The sequence below is a fragment of the Mesoplodon bidens genome (genome assembly GCF_964165515.1).
Source record: "Mesoplodon bidens genome assembly, chromosome: 4".
Classification (NCBI taxonomy): domain Eukaryota; kingdom Metazoa; phylum Chordata; class Mammalia; order Artiodactyla; family Ziphiidae; genus Mesoplodon; species Mesoplodon bidens.
In genome coordinates, this window is record NC_138160.1 from 174,340,009 (window position 1) to 174,360,880 (window position 20,872).

Here is a 20,872-nt window from a genome sequence, read left to right on the forward strand (position 1 = left end):
CATCAAGAATACCAATGTGAACACTATTCTATATTTGGATGCAGAGTATCCAAAAGTTTTAAATCGGTAGAAAACAATTTAAAACAACTCATACTGCTTAATTTAACAGGAATGATCTGTTCAAAGCCAGATGGTTCACAATATATTGATGGCAGGTCACTTTAATGAGACTCATCTCCGGTTTCTGTTCAGTCATCAGAACTCTCCCATAGATACAGAATTAGGTCTATATCAGCAGATAATAAGGCTTTCTTCTTTTAGACACAGGTGAAATTCAGGTGCTGTAAATATAATTTTTCCCTGACTGAAATAACTGTCTTGTAGTCAGCACCTTCTTTCATTCACTCTCATCACTACTACCTTTTTCTCTTTTGCCTGAAAAGTATCCCCAACAGTTTTCCAAGGTAACCATTTGTCTGTGCCCCTATCCCTCCCCCAGCTCTCTACATGCCCTTGCTTTATTAATATTATTTTCCTTTGCTTTTCAATATTTTCCTCTTTAAGAACTCTTTCCCCCAAGCCTCTCCTAATAGAAAAAAATCTATCACTCCACTGCTAAAAAACCTTTGATGACTCCTTACTGCTTAGAGAGTAAAGTCTAAATTTTTCAGCATGAGAGTCAAGCCCTTCATCTTCTAGTGTCAATATGCTCATCCAGTATCAGTTCAGTCTCAGGTCTCCTCCCTACTATTTCTGAAGCCATTCAACTCTTCTGTCTCTCCTTTTATCTCCCCACAGCTCTATGGAAAATGATCCCTTTGCCTGAATTTCCACCCAGTTCCTGTCTGACGAAGTCTTATTCATCCTTTAAAATTCAGCTCAAATGTCACTACCTCCTCTGGATAATACTCTAGTAATATCACTCTGCTCCAAAAGAATAACTCTTTTTTTTTTTTTTTTTTTTTTTTGCGGTACGCAAGCCTCTCACTGTTGTGGCCTCTCCCGCTGTGGAGCACAGGCTCCGGACGCGCAGGCCCAGCGGCCACGGCTCATGGGCCCAGCCGCTCCGCGGCATGTGGGATCTTCCTGGACTGAGGCACAAACCCGTGTCCCCTGCATTGGCAGGCGGACTCCCAACCACTGCGCCACCAGGGAAGCCCCCAAAAGAATAACTCTTATACTACACGGTATTTTGATTACACCTGTCTGCCTTCCCAATAGAATGTAATCTCATTCTTTAATTCATTTAAGCATTTACTGAGATACTGTGACATGCCAGGCCCTGTGCTAAACCCCAAGGATGTAGAACTGAATATCTTAGAAACACTCTGATCTCAAGAAAAAAATTTTTTTTTTTTTTTTTTTTTTTTGGTACGCGGGCCTCTCACTGCTGTGGCCTCTCCCGCTGCGGAGCACAGGCTCCGGACGCACAGGCCCAGCGGCCATGGCCCACGGGCCCAGCCGCTCTGTGGCACGTGGGATCCTCCCAGACTGGGGCACGAACCCGTGTCCCCTGCATCGGCAGGCGGACTCCCAACCACTGTGCTACCAGGGAAGCCCTCAAGAAAATATTTTGTGCTAGAAAAACAAAGTCTTAAGCTTTGATATAATGTTTAGAAGGCATATAGTCTCTGAATATAGAAAGTGGTATTTATTTATGTAAATTGATCATAATAGCAAGACATGAAAAAGAAGATAGAACACTTGCAATATACTTAAAAAGTGGTAAAATAATACATTCTCAGTTCAAAGATCTAGTTTCCTTTTCTAGTTCTTCTGGAATTGTCAATCCCTAAAAAACATAATAAAATTCAATCTACCATCCAACTATGAAGAAATCTGTCCCTTTTTGACTACATAATCTTTTCCTAGGGGAAAAACCTTGACAGTATGCACAATAACTTCTCCCCTTCCAATCTGGAAGGAAAAGACTTTTGAACCCACCATTTTTGAAGATTATATATGCAAAGTACTAGCCTTCCTCTGAAGAACATTCAGTGTTCTTCCATACTCGCACGTGCAAGTGTATTCTTCAGTTAGCTATCTTCCGAGATAAAATGGGCAGCAAAAGCGTATTTCATTTCAGTAACCTTGAGATATGTATAAAGTCTAAGAATACTGCATACACATTCTGGCAAGAAGCTATAACGAGTTTTAAATACCTTAAAACCATATGCATTTTCACAGGGGATTTTCGTAAGAAGACCTTCTAAACTCAGTAGTCCTAGGTTATGGAATTTTTAATACCTGTCTTATTCCTCAACAGTAAAATAAAAGTTTTATTGTTCTGGTTTGTCAAACTTGACCACTTTGAAATTAAGGGTACAATATTAACTATGTAATTGTGAACAAGTTTACATTTCTCAGAAAAACCTTAAGTACCCTTTCAATAAAACACACCAAACATCTATCCTCTTGTGTACAATAACTATCACTGTCTTATTAGAAGGTGACATTTAAGTTTACCATCAGCCATCATCTGACCTATTTGTATTCAGATATATTCTAACAAGTTTTCAAGAAGAGCAACCATAGACACCTGGCATACACTAAAAAGCCAAAGCATTAGATTCTTATTTCCAATGTAAAATGGTGTCAGTTGTGTACATTACACTGTGCTTAGAAAGTTATTCACAACACATGGTTCTCTTTGGTAGCATATTCTGTAGAAAGAACTGCTTCACGATGACAGTTTGTGGGAGAAAATGAGTCTCCGTAAACTCACTTATTTTTCTTCACTAATAGTTCTGGTTTCTCTTTTAAAATAGCCAAAGGTTTCAACCAGTTGAGCTGCTGCCATCTTCGTATTAAACTTTAATAAGCTAAGCTTTTTAAGCCACATAAAAATGTCATCAAGTGCTTCTCAACCTTAGGAAAAACGGAAGGAGGAACAAAGGTCAGAATACCACTCTGCTACAGCAGCGTCTGGAGAGAAGAATGCTTAGGAAGTCTGCGCGCAGTCAGCCGCAAAACCAGTTCCCGTTTGTGGCCTGCGCCAGATGGTGACTATGCTGAGTCCTTCATCACACACAGGCCCCATGGTGGGTGCTAATTAAAGCAGTACCGTCAAAGAGCAGGCTCCTGGGACAAACCATTTGCTTTTTTCAAAAGTCCTTGAGATGCGCTACATTCAAACCAATATTTTAGGGTTTTCTTGTCAAGAACACCCTTTTAGAGCTACTCTTGATCATTTTACTTTCACTCTTTCATGATGGCAATATACTTAAAAAACACCTTTAATTTATTTTAAAAAGGAGTATAGCATGCTACTTAGTTATATGAAGTTAATAACAGAAGGAACAGATAAAAGAGTTGAAAGAGGTGACTTGTTGCTGGGAAACAAGAATTGGAAAGAAGGCGGAAAAGATTGGGCAAGGAATCAAGCTTTGTGGTTTTGACAAAGGTGCAATACTGGACAGACATAAGCAAAAAAAGGAACCTGAACCTAAACCTCACACTTTACACAAAAATTAATTCAAAATGGATCATGGACTTAAATGTAAAACTTTTTGAAAAAAATTAGAAAATCTTTGGTATCTAGGGGTAGTCAAAGAGTTTTTAGACTTGCCAGCAAAAGCACAATTTATAAAAGGAAAAACTGATAAATTAAGCTTCATCGAAATTAAAAATTTTGCTCTTCAAAAGATTCTGGGAGAAACTGGGAGAAAATATTCGCAAACCACAGTTCTGACAAGACTTGTATTTAGAATGTATGAAGGACTCTCAAAACTCAACAGTAAAAAACAAACAACCCAGTAGAAAATGGGTAAAAGACACGAATAAACATTTCACTGAAGAGGATATACAGGTGGCATTTAGCACATGAAAGATGTTCAACATCAGTAGTCATTGGAGAAATGCAAATTAAAATCATAAAAGAGATATTACTATACACCTATCAGAATCACTAAAATGAAAAATAGTGACAACACCAAACGCTGTCAAGGATGCAGAGGAACTGTATCAGGGATACATCTCTACTGGGAATGTAAAATAGTACAGCTGCTTGGGAAAAGAGTATGGCAGTTTCTTACAAAATTAAATATGTGCTTATCCTAATAACTCAAAAATTGCACTCTTGAACATTTATGCCAAGGAAATGAAAACTCATGTTCACACAAAAACCTGTACATGAATGTTCATAGTCACTTTATTTATAATAGCCAAAACTGGAAACAACTTCGTTAACCAAGTTATAGTACATCCAAGCCGTAGAATACTACTCAGCAATAAAAAGGAATAAACTATTGACATGTAACAATTTGGAAGGATCTCAAGGGAATTACGTTAGATGAAGAAATCTAAACTCTAGAAGTTAAATATTATGTGATTCCATTTATATAGCATTCTTGAAGTGATAAAACTACAAAGTGGGTAACAGACTAGTGTAGTCAGGGGTTAGGCAGGGGTGTAGGAGAGAGGTGGCTGTGGCTATAAAAGAATTTGCACAAGGGATCCTTGTGATAATGGGTCTGTATCTTGACTGTGGAGGTGGTCACCTGAAACTGCACAGAACTATACACACACCAGCACAAGTTTAACTGGAGAAATCTGAATAAGATCAGTGGATTGCATCAATGTTGACATCCTGGTTGTGATATATACTATAGTTATGCAAGATTTTACCACTGGGAGAAAATGGGTGAAGGGTATTTGGGATCTCTCTGTATTATTTCTCACAAACGTATGTGAAATTACACCTATCTCAAAATAAAAAACTAACAAATGTAAAGGACTGGTATTCCTGACAAAAATGCATATAACCTGGATCTAATCATGAAGGAACATCAGACATCAGACAAGCTGAAATCCAAAACAACTGGCCTGTACTCTTCAATAATGTCAATGTCATGAAACAGATTAAAAGAGACGTGACAACTGAACACAACATACAATTTGATTGGATCAATCCAGGGTTTCTTTGCTATAAAGGACATTATTAAGATAATTTCACAAAACTTAGAAAAGGTCTATAGATCAGATAATGATATTAATGTTAATTTCATTATTTTGATAATCATACACTGTGGTTATATAAGAGAATGTTCTTGCTTTTAGAAAGTACACAACGAAGTATTTAAGGGTAAAGGGGCATCTTATCTCAAACTTACTCTCAAATGGTTAAAAAGGAAATATGGTAAGATGTTAACAGTTGGAGAATTGGGGCAAGGAAATACTTTATATTACTCTTGTAACTTTCTGTAAGTCTGAAATTATAAATAATAAAAATTATCATGATAAAAATTTTAAAGGGCTTCCCTGGTGGCGCAGTGGTTGGGAGTCCGCCTGCCGATGCAGGGGACAGGGGTTCGTGCCCCGGTCTGGGAGGATCCCACATGCCGCGGAGCGGCTGGGCCCGTCAGCCATGGCCGCTGAGCCTGCGCGTCCGGAGCCTGTGCTCCGCAGCGGGAGAGGCCACAACGGTGAGAGGCCCGCGTACCGCAAAAAAAAAAAAAAAAAAAAAAAAATTTTAAAGATGTACAGGATGATGCACAGAGCCTGGCACACAAATGTTCAATAAATTAGAGTTTTCAAATATTTTATACATATTTTCAGATGCAGAAACAAGTTGAGAAGCTTAAAAAACTGTGCAAGAGGGACAAGGGCAAACTGGTGGTAAGGTCAGGATTTGAACTCCACACCCAAGTCTGTGCTCTTTTCACTAGAATGAGGAAGGATGAAAATTTCACACCCCGCAATGGGGACTTAGATGTACTCTGAGGAGAGGATGGTGTTATATAAAAATTGTCTTCAAACCACTCTCCAAGCAATTTACTTCTTAGTGTCCTAGAAAAGCATAGGACTGGTAATGGGACCTAATACCTCAAACCTGGCTCCAGGGTAGATATTCTATATATAGCACATCAAACAAACTAAGTAATAAACTCACAGAAAACCATCTGCAAGCCCTTTACTACAGGGCAGTATATTGTCTTTTCTGTGTCTCTATTCATTCATCTGAAATCCACTGCACTGGTCAATGGAATTTCTAGGATGACTATCTAGATATATCTCTTCTATTGGTCCTTCCCCACCTCATCACTGCCCCATGGCTAAGCTTAAATAGGACAGATAATTTATTTTTAATTTATTTTTTCTGAATAGATAATACATAGTTCAAAATTCACATGGGAAAAAAATTTCACATGGAACAAAAATATATATAGTGAAAAGTCTCCCTCCCCCAACCTTCCAACGCCCCTGCCACTGACAACAAATGTTACCAGCTTAAAAATGCAACTTTGTATATTTCTTCAAATTACCGGAATTAGCTAGATCACACTATGATATTAAGGTAACCATTTACCTGAAATATTCCAAGTGATCACTGTAAATTTAATAATTTCTCCATTTAGGTATTTCAAATATCCTTAAAATACTTGTGTAGATACGTTTTCGACATATTAAAATGACTGAGGGTTACCACTTTTTTTAATGAAAAAATATTCATATTACGTATGATTATAACAGATGTCTATGAATTACGGCCAGTAAGCATCAAGCAATACAGAGTACCGGTAGCTCACCTGGTTCCTGTCCCGGGCATTTGTGTACCTGATCTTCTGAATGAAGTAGAATATAAGCCATGCTGAAGAAATAATCATCAAAACAATAAAGGATATTGACACGAAGACTAGAGAGCCACGGCTGAAGTTCTTTGGCGGCATTCGAGTTCCAACTGCTATTGTCATTTGTACAGAGATGTTTTTCTCCAGGTAACTCAAAATATCCTTACCCCTCAATTCTGTAATCATGACAGCAATAATATCTCCAGTGCCTGTAATGTAAAATAAATATATATACTCAAGTGACATTTAAAATTTATAGATCAAATATATAAAAATGCTACTTAGCAAAACTACTGTAATTTTTGCTAATGGCAAGGGTTTGCAGATTCAACTTTTCAAATGAAATGAAGTTGCAGTTGGGTATGCTGGCACCAAGTGGGACCACAAACTTGTTGTGTACTACTTAAGACTTAAGCGCACTTGAAGCATAAAATGATTGCAGTGTTAAGAACCATATTAATTTATCTTACAACTATATTTAAAAGAGATTATTAAATCAGCCAAATGTAACAAAAGATGGTACACAGCACTGTATTATACACCAATAGAAATGTGATAAAATCATGGCAGGTTTTCACTGTAAAACCTTTTCCATCTTTAAAATGTTCTTTTGAGAGTCCCAACTCCTTATAAAAAGGTGAAAAACATAGTACAAAAATTGGTACTTTTTACATTAATCTTTCTTACAAATGTTTATGGAGCACCTACTGTGTGTAGAACTAGCACAAGGAATAGAAAGAAGCAGAAGTACAGGATATACAGTTTTATAATTTCACTGGCTTAGAACACAAATCTGATAATAGAGTTCCAACAGCGAAATGCCAAATGGTGGTATCTTCAATCAATAACAGTTGAAACTAACTTTGATTCTATGTGTAGGTCGGACTGGAGGAAGGTTCCTTTTTCATTTACCCCAGAAATCCTGTGGAAATCAAACCCTTCCTGAGAAATGTCCAAACTTCAAAAGTCTGGACTAGTCTGGCATCAAAATACTTGCAGCTTCTAACAGCTGTCCAGAGGTTCCGCTACAGCCACTAAGTTACTCATAAGGATGTTTGTAAGTTGCTCTCCTAGTCGTCCAGTTCTTTCAATTACATAAGCAGTAATACAGGAAAGCCAAGTGACTCTCTCTCCTATGCACAGCATGAAATTTCTATCCCTTTCCTTCTCCAGAAAGGGAATAATTTCCCACTTTCTTTTAAGCAAAAAGAGAAGCCTTTCTACCACCAATCCAGCTGTCAGTGATCATCCTTTCATAAGGTGAAGCTGCCTGTGGCAACATGCAACTTTTACAATAGGCCTTCTTCAAAGAGCCCCGAGACCGTGGGGGTCAAAGGGAGAAGAACAGACATTTTATTTTGGGAAAGAGAAAATTATAACCACTTACTTAAATCTGAATAAAGTTTGTGCATATAAATGTAAACCACCAAAACAAAATAAAAACCCCCCAAACTTGCCCTTTCGAAGGCTTCAATGACTACTACTACTAAATATTTAGTTTATATGTTTCATTCATCATATTTAACTAAAAGGACTATCCTTGTACAATGTGCAGCCAAAAGACCATATACAACTGAAAAGAAATTTAATAATAAAAAGTTTTATGAGAAGCTTAACCCAATGGAACATACACCTTTGTATAACCTTATTCAAAATTGTGCCAGTCATTTCATCAGAATTTATCAGCAGTTTATCAGAATACTGATTAAAAATCCAAAAACAGAAAGAAAACTGCAAAATTAAAGCAAGCAACAAAGTTAACTCTAATTATCTTTCTGAAGTAAGAGTTCTGATCAGTAAGTCAGAAAAAAAATCATAAAACGATGCTAAACCATTTAAAATTTCCATTTAGAAACCTTAAGTGCTTTTAAAATGTTGTTCAACAGGCAATGATCTGCAGTATAAGATACCAGGTATGGCTATAAAGTAACTGAGACGGATCCCACAAACAACACACGACAATCAGTCTCATTGCTTTATAATCACACCAGGTACAAATGGTTTTAGAAATCAGTTCTGAGGCTCCCTCTTGAAGACTCAAGCTGGAAAAAGAGCTGGGAAAGCTGCACAGGTAGCCAAGGGAACCAATCCATGGAATGTCATTCATTCAAACAACACTAAATGAGCACCACCTAATTTTAATTGGAAAGCTGTTTGGGAGAAGAAGCATTTAATTATTTCAACCATCCCTTCAACAGTATTTATTGAGCATATCCTATCATCAAGGCTCCTTAATGTTCACCTTGCAAAGAGAGTGGAAAATTATCTGCTGTGAAATAGTAGAAAAGATACATATTGGTCTCTGTCCCTGGTTCCTGGGACAAAGCTCCTAAAACCCTTGCAACTTCCTAAGTGACAGCCCTAGGAGCATCTTTTGTTCTAATATTAGGTCTCTGACCTTGGTTCCTGACACAGAGCTCCTAAAACCCTTGGAATTCCCTGGGTGATGGGAGTCTTTTGTTCTAATGAGGTGAATCTTGGCGGGCTCCTGGATAGCTGCAGGATGGGGGCAGGTCACCAGAGAGACCAAGCCATGATGAGAAGCTTGGACCTTTCAGCCCCAACTCCCAATCCTCTGGGGAGGGAGAGGGACTAGACACGTGAAGCCTGCATAAAAATGCCAAAGTATGGAGGTTGTCCACGTTGGTGAACACATGGAGGTGATGAGAGGATGGCATGCCAGAGAGCCCCTTCTCACACACCTTGCCCTATGTATGTACGCTTTCACCTGTATTCTTTATTATATCCTTTATAATGAATCAGTAAATGTAAGTTTTCCCCTGAGTTCTGTGAGCCATTCTAACAAATTTTTGGACCGGAGGAGGGGGTTCTGGGAACCTCAACTTACAGCTGGTGGGTCAGAAGTACTGGTGACAACGTGGGACTTGCAACTGGCTTCTGAAGCAGTGGTGTGGGGGGTGCGATGTCTTGTGGGACTGAGCCCTTAACTTGTGGGATCTGATGATAATCCCAGGCAGATAGTGTCAGAATCAAATTGAATTACAGGACACCCAGCTAGTGTTGCTGAAAAGTGTTTGGTATGGGAAAAACCCCACAAACATTTGGTGACCAGAAGTGTCGGAAGTGAAGTTTTCTGTGTGAGTAGTAAGAGAGACACACAGGAGTGCTTTTTCCTTTACACCTGCTCTTGATTACATGAAAACTGCATCTGCTCTCAAAGGGCAGAGGACAATTTTAAAGGGACTAGAGAGAGGAGCCAAACACAGGTAGTCTCATGATGCTACTACAATGGAGGAGACTGGGGAGTGACAGGAAAGGAGACTAAAACACTGCTGGCCAAACAAAGTGAAAAATAATTACAGCAGATCATCAGAATACCAGCAAAGGCATTAGTCTCAACCATTTTAGGTCGTAAATCCCTTAGAGAATCTGATGGTAGGACACCCCCTTCTAATTTCAGGAGAGGTTCACAGACTTTCTCATTCCCCACCCATAAAAGGGGATCTGGGCTCAAACAACTTAATTTAAGGATTGCCTCAGACACTTCACTTTTAAAGACTGTGAAGCCTTGGCCCAGCTTCTGGGGTGGGGTGGGGTGGGGGGAAGACATTAATGCCAGAGAATATGTAAGCTCAGGATAAAATTAGGGTTAGATCAAGTAGTGACTGATAAAGAGTTAAGAACTAGTTAGACTGTAACGATGTGAACATTCAAGGAAAGATGACAAATATTTGGAACATTCATCACCACTCTCTCATCTGAAGCCCTTGGCAAACAATGCTAATAAATCATGAATATGGCCTCGGAATCCCATGCATTTCAACATGCCCAGCAGCCAGGATTAATTTGCCAGAGATGCCGATTAAGTAAAAACCTAGTTGTGATACCTGATTTCACCTATTTTATTGAAAACTTTCTCCATTGTTATTCTTTAATGTGAATCTGTTTCCTCTGCTTGAGTATGGCTACTTTAATAAACAATTCAATTCTTCTTTTATTTTGAGAATTTGCAAGCCTACAGTATAGTTTCAATACTATAGGAACACTCATGCACTTTTTATTTAGATCTGTCAGCTGGTAACACTTCACCTTTTCTGTGTGTATTTATTTTTGCTGAACCAATTGAGAATAAGTTGCAAACATCATTACATTTCCTTCTTAAATACTTCAGCATTATCTCCTAAGAACAAGGACACAGTTCATTTATCATACTCAAGAAACTGAACTCTGATATGACATTGTTCTGCAACATACTGTCCACATTCAAAATACTTCTGACTGATTCTAATAATGACTCTCAGAACTGTTTAGGTTAGTTGAGTACCCAGTACCTAATCAGGCCTTGTGGGTACTGTGCTTAGTTGTCTCTTCTTGTTAGTCTCTTCTGATCTAAAACAGGTTCCTCAGTCCCTTTTGGTCGTTCACGACATTAACTTTTTTGATGAGTCCAGGCAATATGGTTTAAAAATGTCCCTCAACCTGGATTTGTCTGATTGTTTCCTCATGATTAGATCTCCAAAGTAAACATTTTTGGTAGGAACGCTACACAGGTGACGTTATGTCCTTCCAGCATGCTACATCAGGAAGCATATGTCGGGTTTTACCTTTATTGATGAAGGCGAATTTTATCACCTGGCTAATAATAATCTTTCATTCAATGCTCTGAGCACCCACTAATGCCCACCTGAATCAGTTACTACAATAGTGTTTGCAAAATGGTGATTTTTCTAACACTATGATTTCTTCTACATTTTGTAAAGTGGTTCTGTACTCAATATTTTTCTACTTATCTTTTTTTCCTACTAAATAAACAGAACTTCTGGGTTGGCATTTTTTTCTGTAAAAAAGAGTCCCCCTCCCCGCAACACCCAGCCCTTCTATTTTTCAATGGGAAAACGGGGTAAGTGGAAAAATATGGTAATGCTGCTACAATCCTGACTACAAAATCAATTTTCAGGGGCCAAAAAATGAACCTCAGAATTAACCTCCTTTGGGCTCTGAAGTCCGAATGTCTAAGTTCAAATTCCAGCATGATACTTAACCTCTCTGAACTTCAGTTTCTTCTTTCAAAAAATGATATTACCTGCAGGCTTCATGGCCGATGCTCAATAAATGCTACAGTTTACTGAGCTTATTCTACTTGTATTATTATTACTCATGGAAAGCAGAGGAAGGCATTCTTTGGAGGAAACCACAAGGCCCCCACCGCAACATTTTGGAACTCCTACGCTCTCTAATTTCTCCCACCACCTTGGGAAACACTCAGGTATCTGCTGACCAACACAATCCTCCTGGCTTCCAAGAGGATTTGAGCTTCAGCTCAGGGAGTCCCCACAGTTGAGAAGTATCAGAAATCACCACCCTCTCCCCTCAACTGTCTTTGTCACCCCGCTCCTGAGAATGACTCTCAGGGCAAGCCCAATTCAGCCGGGCAGCTGATACTTTAACTCTAGAAAGGCAGATACAGGAAAAGAGCAAAGGAACTGTTTGAGGCACTAGGCCACAAGTGGAGAAAGCGCTTTTACTATAAGCTCTTTCACTTTTGTACTATAAGCTTACCTGCAAAATCCCATTTAGCAGAGGTTTTATGCCTTAATAGATAAACTTGTTTGTTAATAAGCTCAAATCAGCTGCCAATGTTTTAAGGAATTTTAAAGCTCTTAAATAATTTTAGGAAATTTCCCATAAAAAATAGCTCAGGGGAATGCTGCATTCCCACATTAAGTGTCTGCAATGATACTTTTATAACTTCTGATAGTGGCATCAGTTATTCCTATAGAATTCAATGACCTCTTTATATGTAAAGCAGAACACCATATATTGTAAGTGAAAGAGACTAAACTTTCTTGAAAGGTCTAGAATGGCTGCTGCTGAAGGAACAGGTAGGTGTAGGTCAGGGATTTTCTGTACTAACCTACCAGTCACATTGCACAGACTGGCTGAGCCCTGTGTGCCTCAATGAATCTGCTCACTTATGATCTGAGGGCTTCTCTTAACTCTCATTTCCACTAACTTAAGTCCTTCTCAGATGTTGATCTACAATACTTTCACTTATGCAAACGTAGTATTTACTTGTCTCTTCACTGACCCCTTAAAGAATTCAAGGGAGAAAAAAAGATGTTACATTCTTTTACGAAATGAATACAGCAGGAATTCTGATCAATGTGGATGACAGGTTATATCAATTATAGATCTCCTGCTGAGATTTGTCAGTGGTTTTTCTAAAACACATCTGTCATGTCTCTGTTCAGAGACTTTCATGTGTCCCTTCTATCAACTAAATAAAATTCAAACTCCTTGACATTCAGGGCATTTTGGGAGGCAAATGGACCTAAAGGTAACTGACAGTCATGTGATGGTAGACACTTAACCAAATGAAGCTGTCAAAGTGACTGCGTGATCTAAGTAGAATGCAAGTGTTAAGTGTGGAGGAGGATAAGTGGGAGAAAACGGAGAGCAAGCCCAAGGAACAGGAAGCTTCAACAAACCCAAATGACAGGAGAGGGAGAGAAAGAGAAGAAGCAATAGTCGGAGAATAGGACACTGGAGTTGAGACTCCAGAATATAAAATTTCCAGGAGATAATGAGGCCTAGGTTCCTGGTGAGGTGGAATGGTCAAAGGATCTGAGGAAAGAATTTTAGGTTTGGGTGTTCACTCTCCACAAGGATTCTGAAGTTGGCCAGGATGATGGCAGGACCATGTGTGGGTAAGTCAGTCAGGAGTCAAGGCCTCTGAGAAGTGACAGGCAGGGAAGTGAATGACTGTGATAAAGGAGGGACACAGGGTGTGGAGCAAGAGAATGAAAGGTGAAGTTTTGTCATTGTGGAAGTGCAGTGGTTTGAAAGCAGCTGTACTGATTCAAGAAAATGCCAGCACCATGGGTATACAGCTGATGCCCACAAGGTTCACAACACTGACTAACTTGAAATTGTGCTGAAGTTTGAACCTAAACCTCCTGCCCCGAGGCTGACGTACAGGAGCTCCATGTGTGAGCCACCGAGCGATTGAGTTGCTTGATAATTCCTGATGATCCTCAACTGTAGTTTGTCCTCAAAAAGAACAAGGGTCTACTGAATCCTTGTTCTTTTATTCCTGGAGTAGGAAGTTCTTCAACCTTACACAAGTGGAGCAAAGGCTCAATGTCCAGCACTCAAATGTCAGTTTCTTTTTTCTTTTTTTTCTTTTTTTTTTGTGGTACGCGGGCCTCTCACTGTTGTGGCCTCTCCCGTTGCAGAGCACAGGCTCCGGACGCGCAGGCTCAGCGGCCATGGCTCACGGCCCAGCCGCTCCGCGGCATGTGGGATCTTCCCAGACCGGGGCACGAACCCCTGTGCCTGGCATCGGCAGGAGGACTCTCAACCACTGCGCCACCAGGGAAGCCCTCAGTTTCTTTTCTTATACTATCTCCTGCCTATATGCACTCATCAGGTAATCTCTACATCATAAAAAGGAAAAGATGGCAGGAGCAAGGACCAGCATGGAAAAGAAAGCCACTTTCTTCCTTCATGTAGAGAGGCAGAAAGGTAGGAAAGTAATTAGGAAGACATCACCAGACACTAAGAGAGTCATCAAATCTTTTAGTTAGAAGAGTTCTTAGGGGTCATCTTCAACATAATACAGCAACACCCTATAAATTACTGACTCTTTTAGGTAACTGGTTCTATCCATGGGTAGTTTTAAAGGTCTTTTTTATAACTAAAATCTTGATTCCTAAATGCCCATTCATGGCTCTTGGTTCTCTTCTCTGGAGAAGCACCACTGAATAGACTGCATTTCACTTACTGATGGTGTAAAATACCATCAACTGTAAGGTGCATCATCACTGTATCCTGCCAATAAAGTGTAAGATGCCATCAAATATAAGAAACACCTTCTAGAATCAATGAAAATTCCTCTTCTACACAACAGTCCTTCTGATAGTCAAAGACATCTTCCCTGGGGCTCCACCTCAGTCTTTTCTCCATAGTAATTATTCACATTCAAAAAGTCCCAAATTATTCTTTTTTAAAGAAGATTTTTTAAAGAACCTAACATTTACAAGTTAGAAATATCATATAAAAACCTTTCCCCCAAACCATTCAACAGTAAGTTACTGGCATGATGCCACATCGCCCCCAAATTTTTACTCTGTATTCTACAAACAAAAAACCATTTATAAAGAGTACAACCATCAAAATCAGGAAATTAACACTGATACATTACTAATCTAAGAGTCCATTCAATTTACTCAATTTCCCAATAATGTCCTTTATAGCGGCCCAGATGAGAGCCATGCATTGCATTTAACTGTCATGTCTCATTAGTCTCCATCAGTCTGAAATAGTCTCTCAGACTCTGCTTGATGTTCACGACCTTGACACTTTTGAAGTCTACAGCCCAGTTATTTTGTATAATGTCCCTCATTCTGGATTTATCTGGTGTTTCCTTGTGGCTAGACTCAGGTCATATACCTCTGGCAGTAACATCACAGAAGTGATGCTGTGCTCTTTTCAGTGAATACTCCCAGGTGGCACAGTTTTGATATATCTCATTACTGGTGACATTCACTTTGATCATTTCGTAAAAGATATGTCCTCCAGGCATTTCCACTGTGAAGTTACTCTTTTTCCCCTAGTAATTATTAAATATTCTCTAGGGAGGTATTTCGAGACCAGGTAAGTATTCCATTCCTCATCAAACTTTCAATTTATTTTACTTTTTAGATCAGTATTAAGTCATACTTACTATTTTTTTTTTTACTTAATGGTCTAAAATACTATCATTATTCATTTTGGCTCAAATTCCAAACTGTGTTTGGTAAAACACATTTATAGACTTCTTCCATCCTGTTCTTTTTTTTTGGACATCATTTTTCAATGTCTTTTTCAATTCTTTCAACAAAGAATGAATACTTCCAATATCAAGAGCAGTATGAGACTAATGTCTTCCTTCATCTGAATATTATGTTCACAGGGATACAGGCCAAGCTTTCAATATATTTTTTTAGCAGCCATGGCACATGTTAGCATATGCTGAGCTTACATGATTGAAGGTTCCCAGCTGTCCTCCACTTGAACTGTTACTTAAACCACGTCTCCACAAAACCTTGTTACTAACTTTTTTTTTAACCCATTTGCAGGCTGACCTAATGAATACTTTCTTTTTGGTGTTATATGTTCCAAGATCCACCTAGTTTTGTGTCATTTTCAAGTTAAGATACTTATATTTATGTTTTCTTACAAGTTTTTTTTCAATTTAAAAAAAATGTAGTTGATTTAAAATGTTGTGTTAATTTCTGCTGTATAGCAAAGTGATTCAGCTATATGTACACATATTCTTTTTCATATTCTTTTCCATTACAGTTTATCACAGGATACTGAATATAGTTCCCTGTGCTATACAGTAGTAGGACCTTGTTGTTTATCCATCCTATATGTAATAGTTTGCATCTACTAATCCCAAACTCCCAATCCTTCCCTCTTCCATACCCCCTCCCCCTTGGCAACCGCAAGTCTGTTCTCTGTCTCTGTTTCGTAGATATGTTCATTTGTGACATATTTTAGATTACACATATAAGTGATATCATATGGTATTTGTCTTTCTCTTTCTGACTTACTACCCTTAGTATATTAATATCTACACCCATCAATGTTGCTACAAATGGCATTATTTCATTCTTTTTTATGGCCAAGTAATATTACATTGTATATATATACCACATCTTCTTTATCCATTCATCTGTTGATGGAAATTTAGGTTGTTTCCATGTCTTGGCTATTGTGAATAGTGCTGCTATGAACATAGGGGGTCCATGTATCTTTTTGAATTATAGTTTTGTCTTTATATATGCTCAGGAGTGGGGTTGCTGGATCATATGGCAACTCTATTTTTAGTCTTTTGAGGAACCACCATACTGTTTTCCATAGTGGCTGCACCAATTTTCATTCCCACCAACAGTGTAAGAGGGTTCCCTTTTCTCCACAACCTCTCCAGCATTTATTATTTGTAAACTTTTTTTTTTTTTTTTTGTAAACTTTTTAATGATGGCCATCTGACCAGTGTGAAGTGGTACCTCATTGTTTTGATTTGCATTTCTCTAATAATTAGTGATGATAAGCATCTTTTCATGTGCCTAGTGGCCATCTGTACGTCTTTTCTGGAGAAATGTCTCTTTAGGTCTTCTGCCCATTTTTTGATTGGGTTGTTTGTTTTTTGATATTGAGCTATATGAGCTGTTCGTATATTTTGGAAATTAAGCCCTTGTCAGTTGAACCACTTGCAAATATTTTCTCCCAGTCTATAGGTTGTCTTTTCGTTTTGTTTATGGTTTCCTTTGCTGTGTAAAAGCTTATAAGTTTGATTAGGTACAAGTTCTTGATAAAAAATTTTTAATGAGTGGAGAAAGAAAAGTTAAGTACACAGTTAGGCATTCCAGCCAGGGAAGATAAGAAAGTAATTTACATTAGTTTTCACACCAAGCACCAGCACTCCAAAGGCCTTACAATATGTTACTTATGTTTAAAAACTTCTAAGTCTGAGAGCTCAGTGAACTGAACAATTAGAACATGGATGGTGGTTGGTGTCAGCCAGGTTTCTCGCTTTTGGAGTGGGAGTTTACAGATAAGCAAAGAGAGAAAATTAGAATGATCTATGTAATGTAATGGATTAGAATGTAATAGATTAGAGTTGGAGACCTAAGAATGAACTTATTCTTAGCTAAATATAGATACAAATGGTTGTATGTAGAAATATTTATAGATATGTGCACATACAGGTATTAGTATACACACATATATTTCCTTGCTCTGTCAACTGGGAAGGCCCAGAAGCAACAGAACCTTAGTAGTAACAAGTACACCTAATACCCAGAGCCTGGTTTCTAATATCATTCTCCAATAAATGGAAACTAGGGTTCCTCGGAGAAATGGCTGATTCTAGGACTGGGACAGGAAATATATACAAGATGATCCTGGAGCATCTTACAGAACCAGGAAAGAAGGAAGTGCTCAAAAAAGCAAAACAAACAAAAAACCAACACCCATGGTAATGGCAACATGTCAAAGGACACAGGAGTCAACTGAAAGAACTCTCAGTGGCCAAAGCTAAAATAATTTGAGCAAAAAAAATAAGCAAAGTAACCCTGTATTACAATACAAAGTATAAAATAAATATCCATGAGTCCATACTGATACATATAAATGACTGAATAAATTATAAATAGAGAAGAGATGAATCATCCAGAAGAAATAATTCCAAGTAAATATGTAATACTTTACCCTAAGGAGGGGAAGCCTAACTCCCCACTCCTTAAGTGTGGGCTGTGCACAATGACCTCCTGAAGAGTGTTGCATGGAAGAGAGAAAAGAGAAACTTTATTTATTTATTTTATTATAATTTCTTTTGGGCTGCATCAGGTCTTAGTTGTGGCACACAGGATCTTTTCGTTGTGGCACGCAGGCTTTTCTCTAGTTGTGGCATGCGGCCTCCAGAGCACGTGGGCTCTGTAGTTGCAGCACACAGGCCCTCTAGTTGTGGCCTGTGGGCTCAGTAGTTGCGGCGCGTGGGCTTAGTTGCCCCACGGCATGTGGGATCTTAGATTCCTGACCAGGGATTGAATCCGCGTCCCCTGCGCTGGAAGGCGGATTCTGAACCACTGGACCACTAAAGAAGTCCTAAAAGAGAAAGTTTATAGTGGAGAAGCCTGACAAACAGCCAGGTGGTCAAGGTCAACATCAACAGTGATCACTCATATTGGTAGTACATGATATGATATGATGAGAATGACACTTTACCTCTGTGGTCTTCCTCCCCAAACCCATATCCTCAGTCTAATCATAAGAAAAACAAACAAATCCCACTGAAGGACATTCTACAAAATACCTGAACAGTAGTCCTCAAAAAACTGTCATAACCAAGAGGAGCCTAAGGAGACATAATGACCAAATGTAATGTGATATCCTGGATGGGATCCTGGAACTAAAAAAGGACATTAGATAAAAACTAAAGAAATTTCAATAAAGTATGGACTTTAGTTAATAATAATGTACCAATATTGGTTCATTAATTATAACAAATGTCCCATACTAAAGTAAGATGTTAATAATAAGAGAAACTGGGTGCATGGTCTATGGGAATTATTTGTACTATCTTTGCAATTTTTCTGTAAATGTAAATCTATTCTAAAAGGTTTATTTTTAAAAAGAGTCATTCTATAAAAGGGAACAACTCATCAGAAAAAAAGGAGGCTAGAAAACAAATAACACTTTTAAAGTGCTGAAACCCAGAATTCTGTATCTATGTCCTTGAAAAATGATGGCAAAAAAAGACACTTTCAGGTAAATGAATGATGAGAGAATTCATCACAGCAGATCTGCACTCGAGAAATGATTTAAAAAAATTATCTGTATTGAAAGAGAAATGACACCAGATGGAACTTGTAACTGTAGAAAGAAAAAAAGACCAGAAATGCTTATATGTGAGTAAATATAAAAGCCTATCACTTTTCCCTTCATCAGTTTTCCTGTTCCCATTACCCTCTTTTCATTCCTCCTCTAAAGGCTCTGTAGACTTAGAATTTGACAGTAGGTAGAAAAGCCCTCCTAGGGAGAGACTCTCTAGAAACTCTGGGGAATTTTATACTGTTACAAACATGGAGGGGTGCCTCTGGCATTTAGTAGGAATGGGCCTGGGAGGCTAAACATTCTGTAAATACAAAGGACAGTTCTGCAGAGCAAAGAATCATCCTGCCCCGGTATGATTCACATCCCACCCCCTGAAAAACCTGAATTGAGGAGCACTGTAAGGCATCAGTTAAGGGGTAAGTAGCCTCAGCAGACCTCTGACACATGCAGCCAGGCTGCATCATCTTCCTTAGCAGCTGTGCCTATGGGACTAATTCTGAGCTTGCAAATGTAAATCCAGGTCATCATCATATGAACAGCTAGCTACCAAGTAAAAAATGTCTTTTGTCCTGTAACCTATGGAACTGATTTCTAAGCCATTTTTCTAAACCCCATGCAGATCCTTTACAGTATTTTAGCTTCTTCCTCTTCTGTTGCTGGAGAGGAAAGGATAAGCACAGGCAAGATAAAAAGGCAAATCAAGGGGCTTCCCTGGTGGCACAGTGGTTAAGAATCTGCCTGCCAATGCAGGGGACCACAGGTTCGAGCCCTGGTCCAGGAAGATCCCACATGCTGCGGAGCAACTAAGCCCGTGAGCCACTACTGAAGCCCGCAAGCCTAGAGCCCTGCTCCGCAACAAGAGAAGCCACCACAATGAGAAGCCCGTGCACCACAATGAAGAATAGCCCCCACTCGCCGCAAGGAGAGAAAGCCCACGCAACAACGAAGACCAAACTCAGCCAATAAATAAATAAATAAATTTTAAAAAGGCAAATCAAGTAATGAGTCCAAACAATTTACTCAGGATGCTGAGCCTTCAATGTCCGTGTTAGACAGGAAGGCTAGAAGATAAGTTGTCTTAAGTATCTGGCAGAGGGAGGGGCTCTCCACTTCCAGAGAAATAAAGGACAAATTTAGAGCTTATAAGAAAAGTTTTCAAACAGAATCATCAACAGTCATTTTTTTAAAAAGCTGTTATTTTTTTAAAAGCTACTGCTTATATGTTTCAGTGTCAGATTTTTCTTGATAATTATGAATTTTTGAAAAAGTAGATGGATCATATGGAAGATACAGAAGAGATATATGCAAACTCAGGCAAAAAGATACAATTAAGACTGTTTCCTGCTATAGCAGTACATTTAAAATGCAAGCTCAACCTTTTCTGAGGTAATTAAATCCATATTCAATTAGAACCTAAAAACTTTAAACAGTTAAAACAATAGTATGACTATTATATTGATATTACAATTATTATATATTAATAATGTATATTATTAAAAGCCCATTTTCTTGATGGGCTTTAGAATAAAATAACAGATTGACACTAAGTGGCCCCAAATTATGGATATTTAAAGATATTTTGCAATATGTTTGTGATTTATCTTTATTTGTTTTCATAAAGTGAATTTTTACTATTCACAAAGTGATTTATTCTATATTTTACAAAGTATGTTTTTTTCTATTCATTGCTAGATAATAAATATAGAGCTATATACTTTTTTTTTTTAAAGAGAATATGATGGGAAAAAGGTGAAGAGCTATTTAACTAATTCTATTCAACCAGCCAAAGAAACACTATGCAGCATTTGATACTGCTAACTGACATAAAGATAGAAAAGCAACATAATTATTTGGTTACATGTTTATCTAAATTACCTCATCTTCCTATTAACAATGAAAAAAATGTGCACAGATTCTTACAGACATACAAATAAAACTATAAAAGAGATCTCCAATTTGACAATGATCTGACACAATTTATGACTGTTAAACAGTAAAGTCTGTATCAATTTTTAAAAACC

At 38.3% G+C, this 20,872-nt stretch overlaps 1 protein-coding gene across 2 annotated transcripts in view; it reads right to left on the reverse strand.

Annotated features, from left to right (window-relative positions):
- The window catches only part of RNF130 (ring finger protein 130), a 108,933-nt gene that overhangs the window by 46,602 nt on the left and 41,459 nt on the right, over nucleotides 1-20,872 (reverse strand). For both annotated transcript variants that reach the window (XM_081233883.1, XM_081233882.1), the window contains exon 3: nucleotides 6,468-6,718. In XM_081233883.1, coding sequence (XP_081090009.1) covers nucleotides 6,468-6,718 — 251 coding nt within the window. The remainder of the gene's footprint in view (nucleotides 1-6,467; nucleotides 6,719-20,872) is intronic.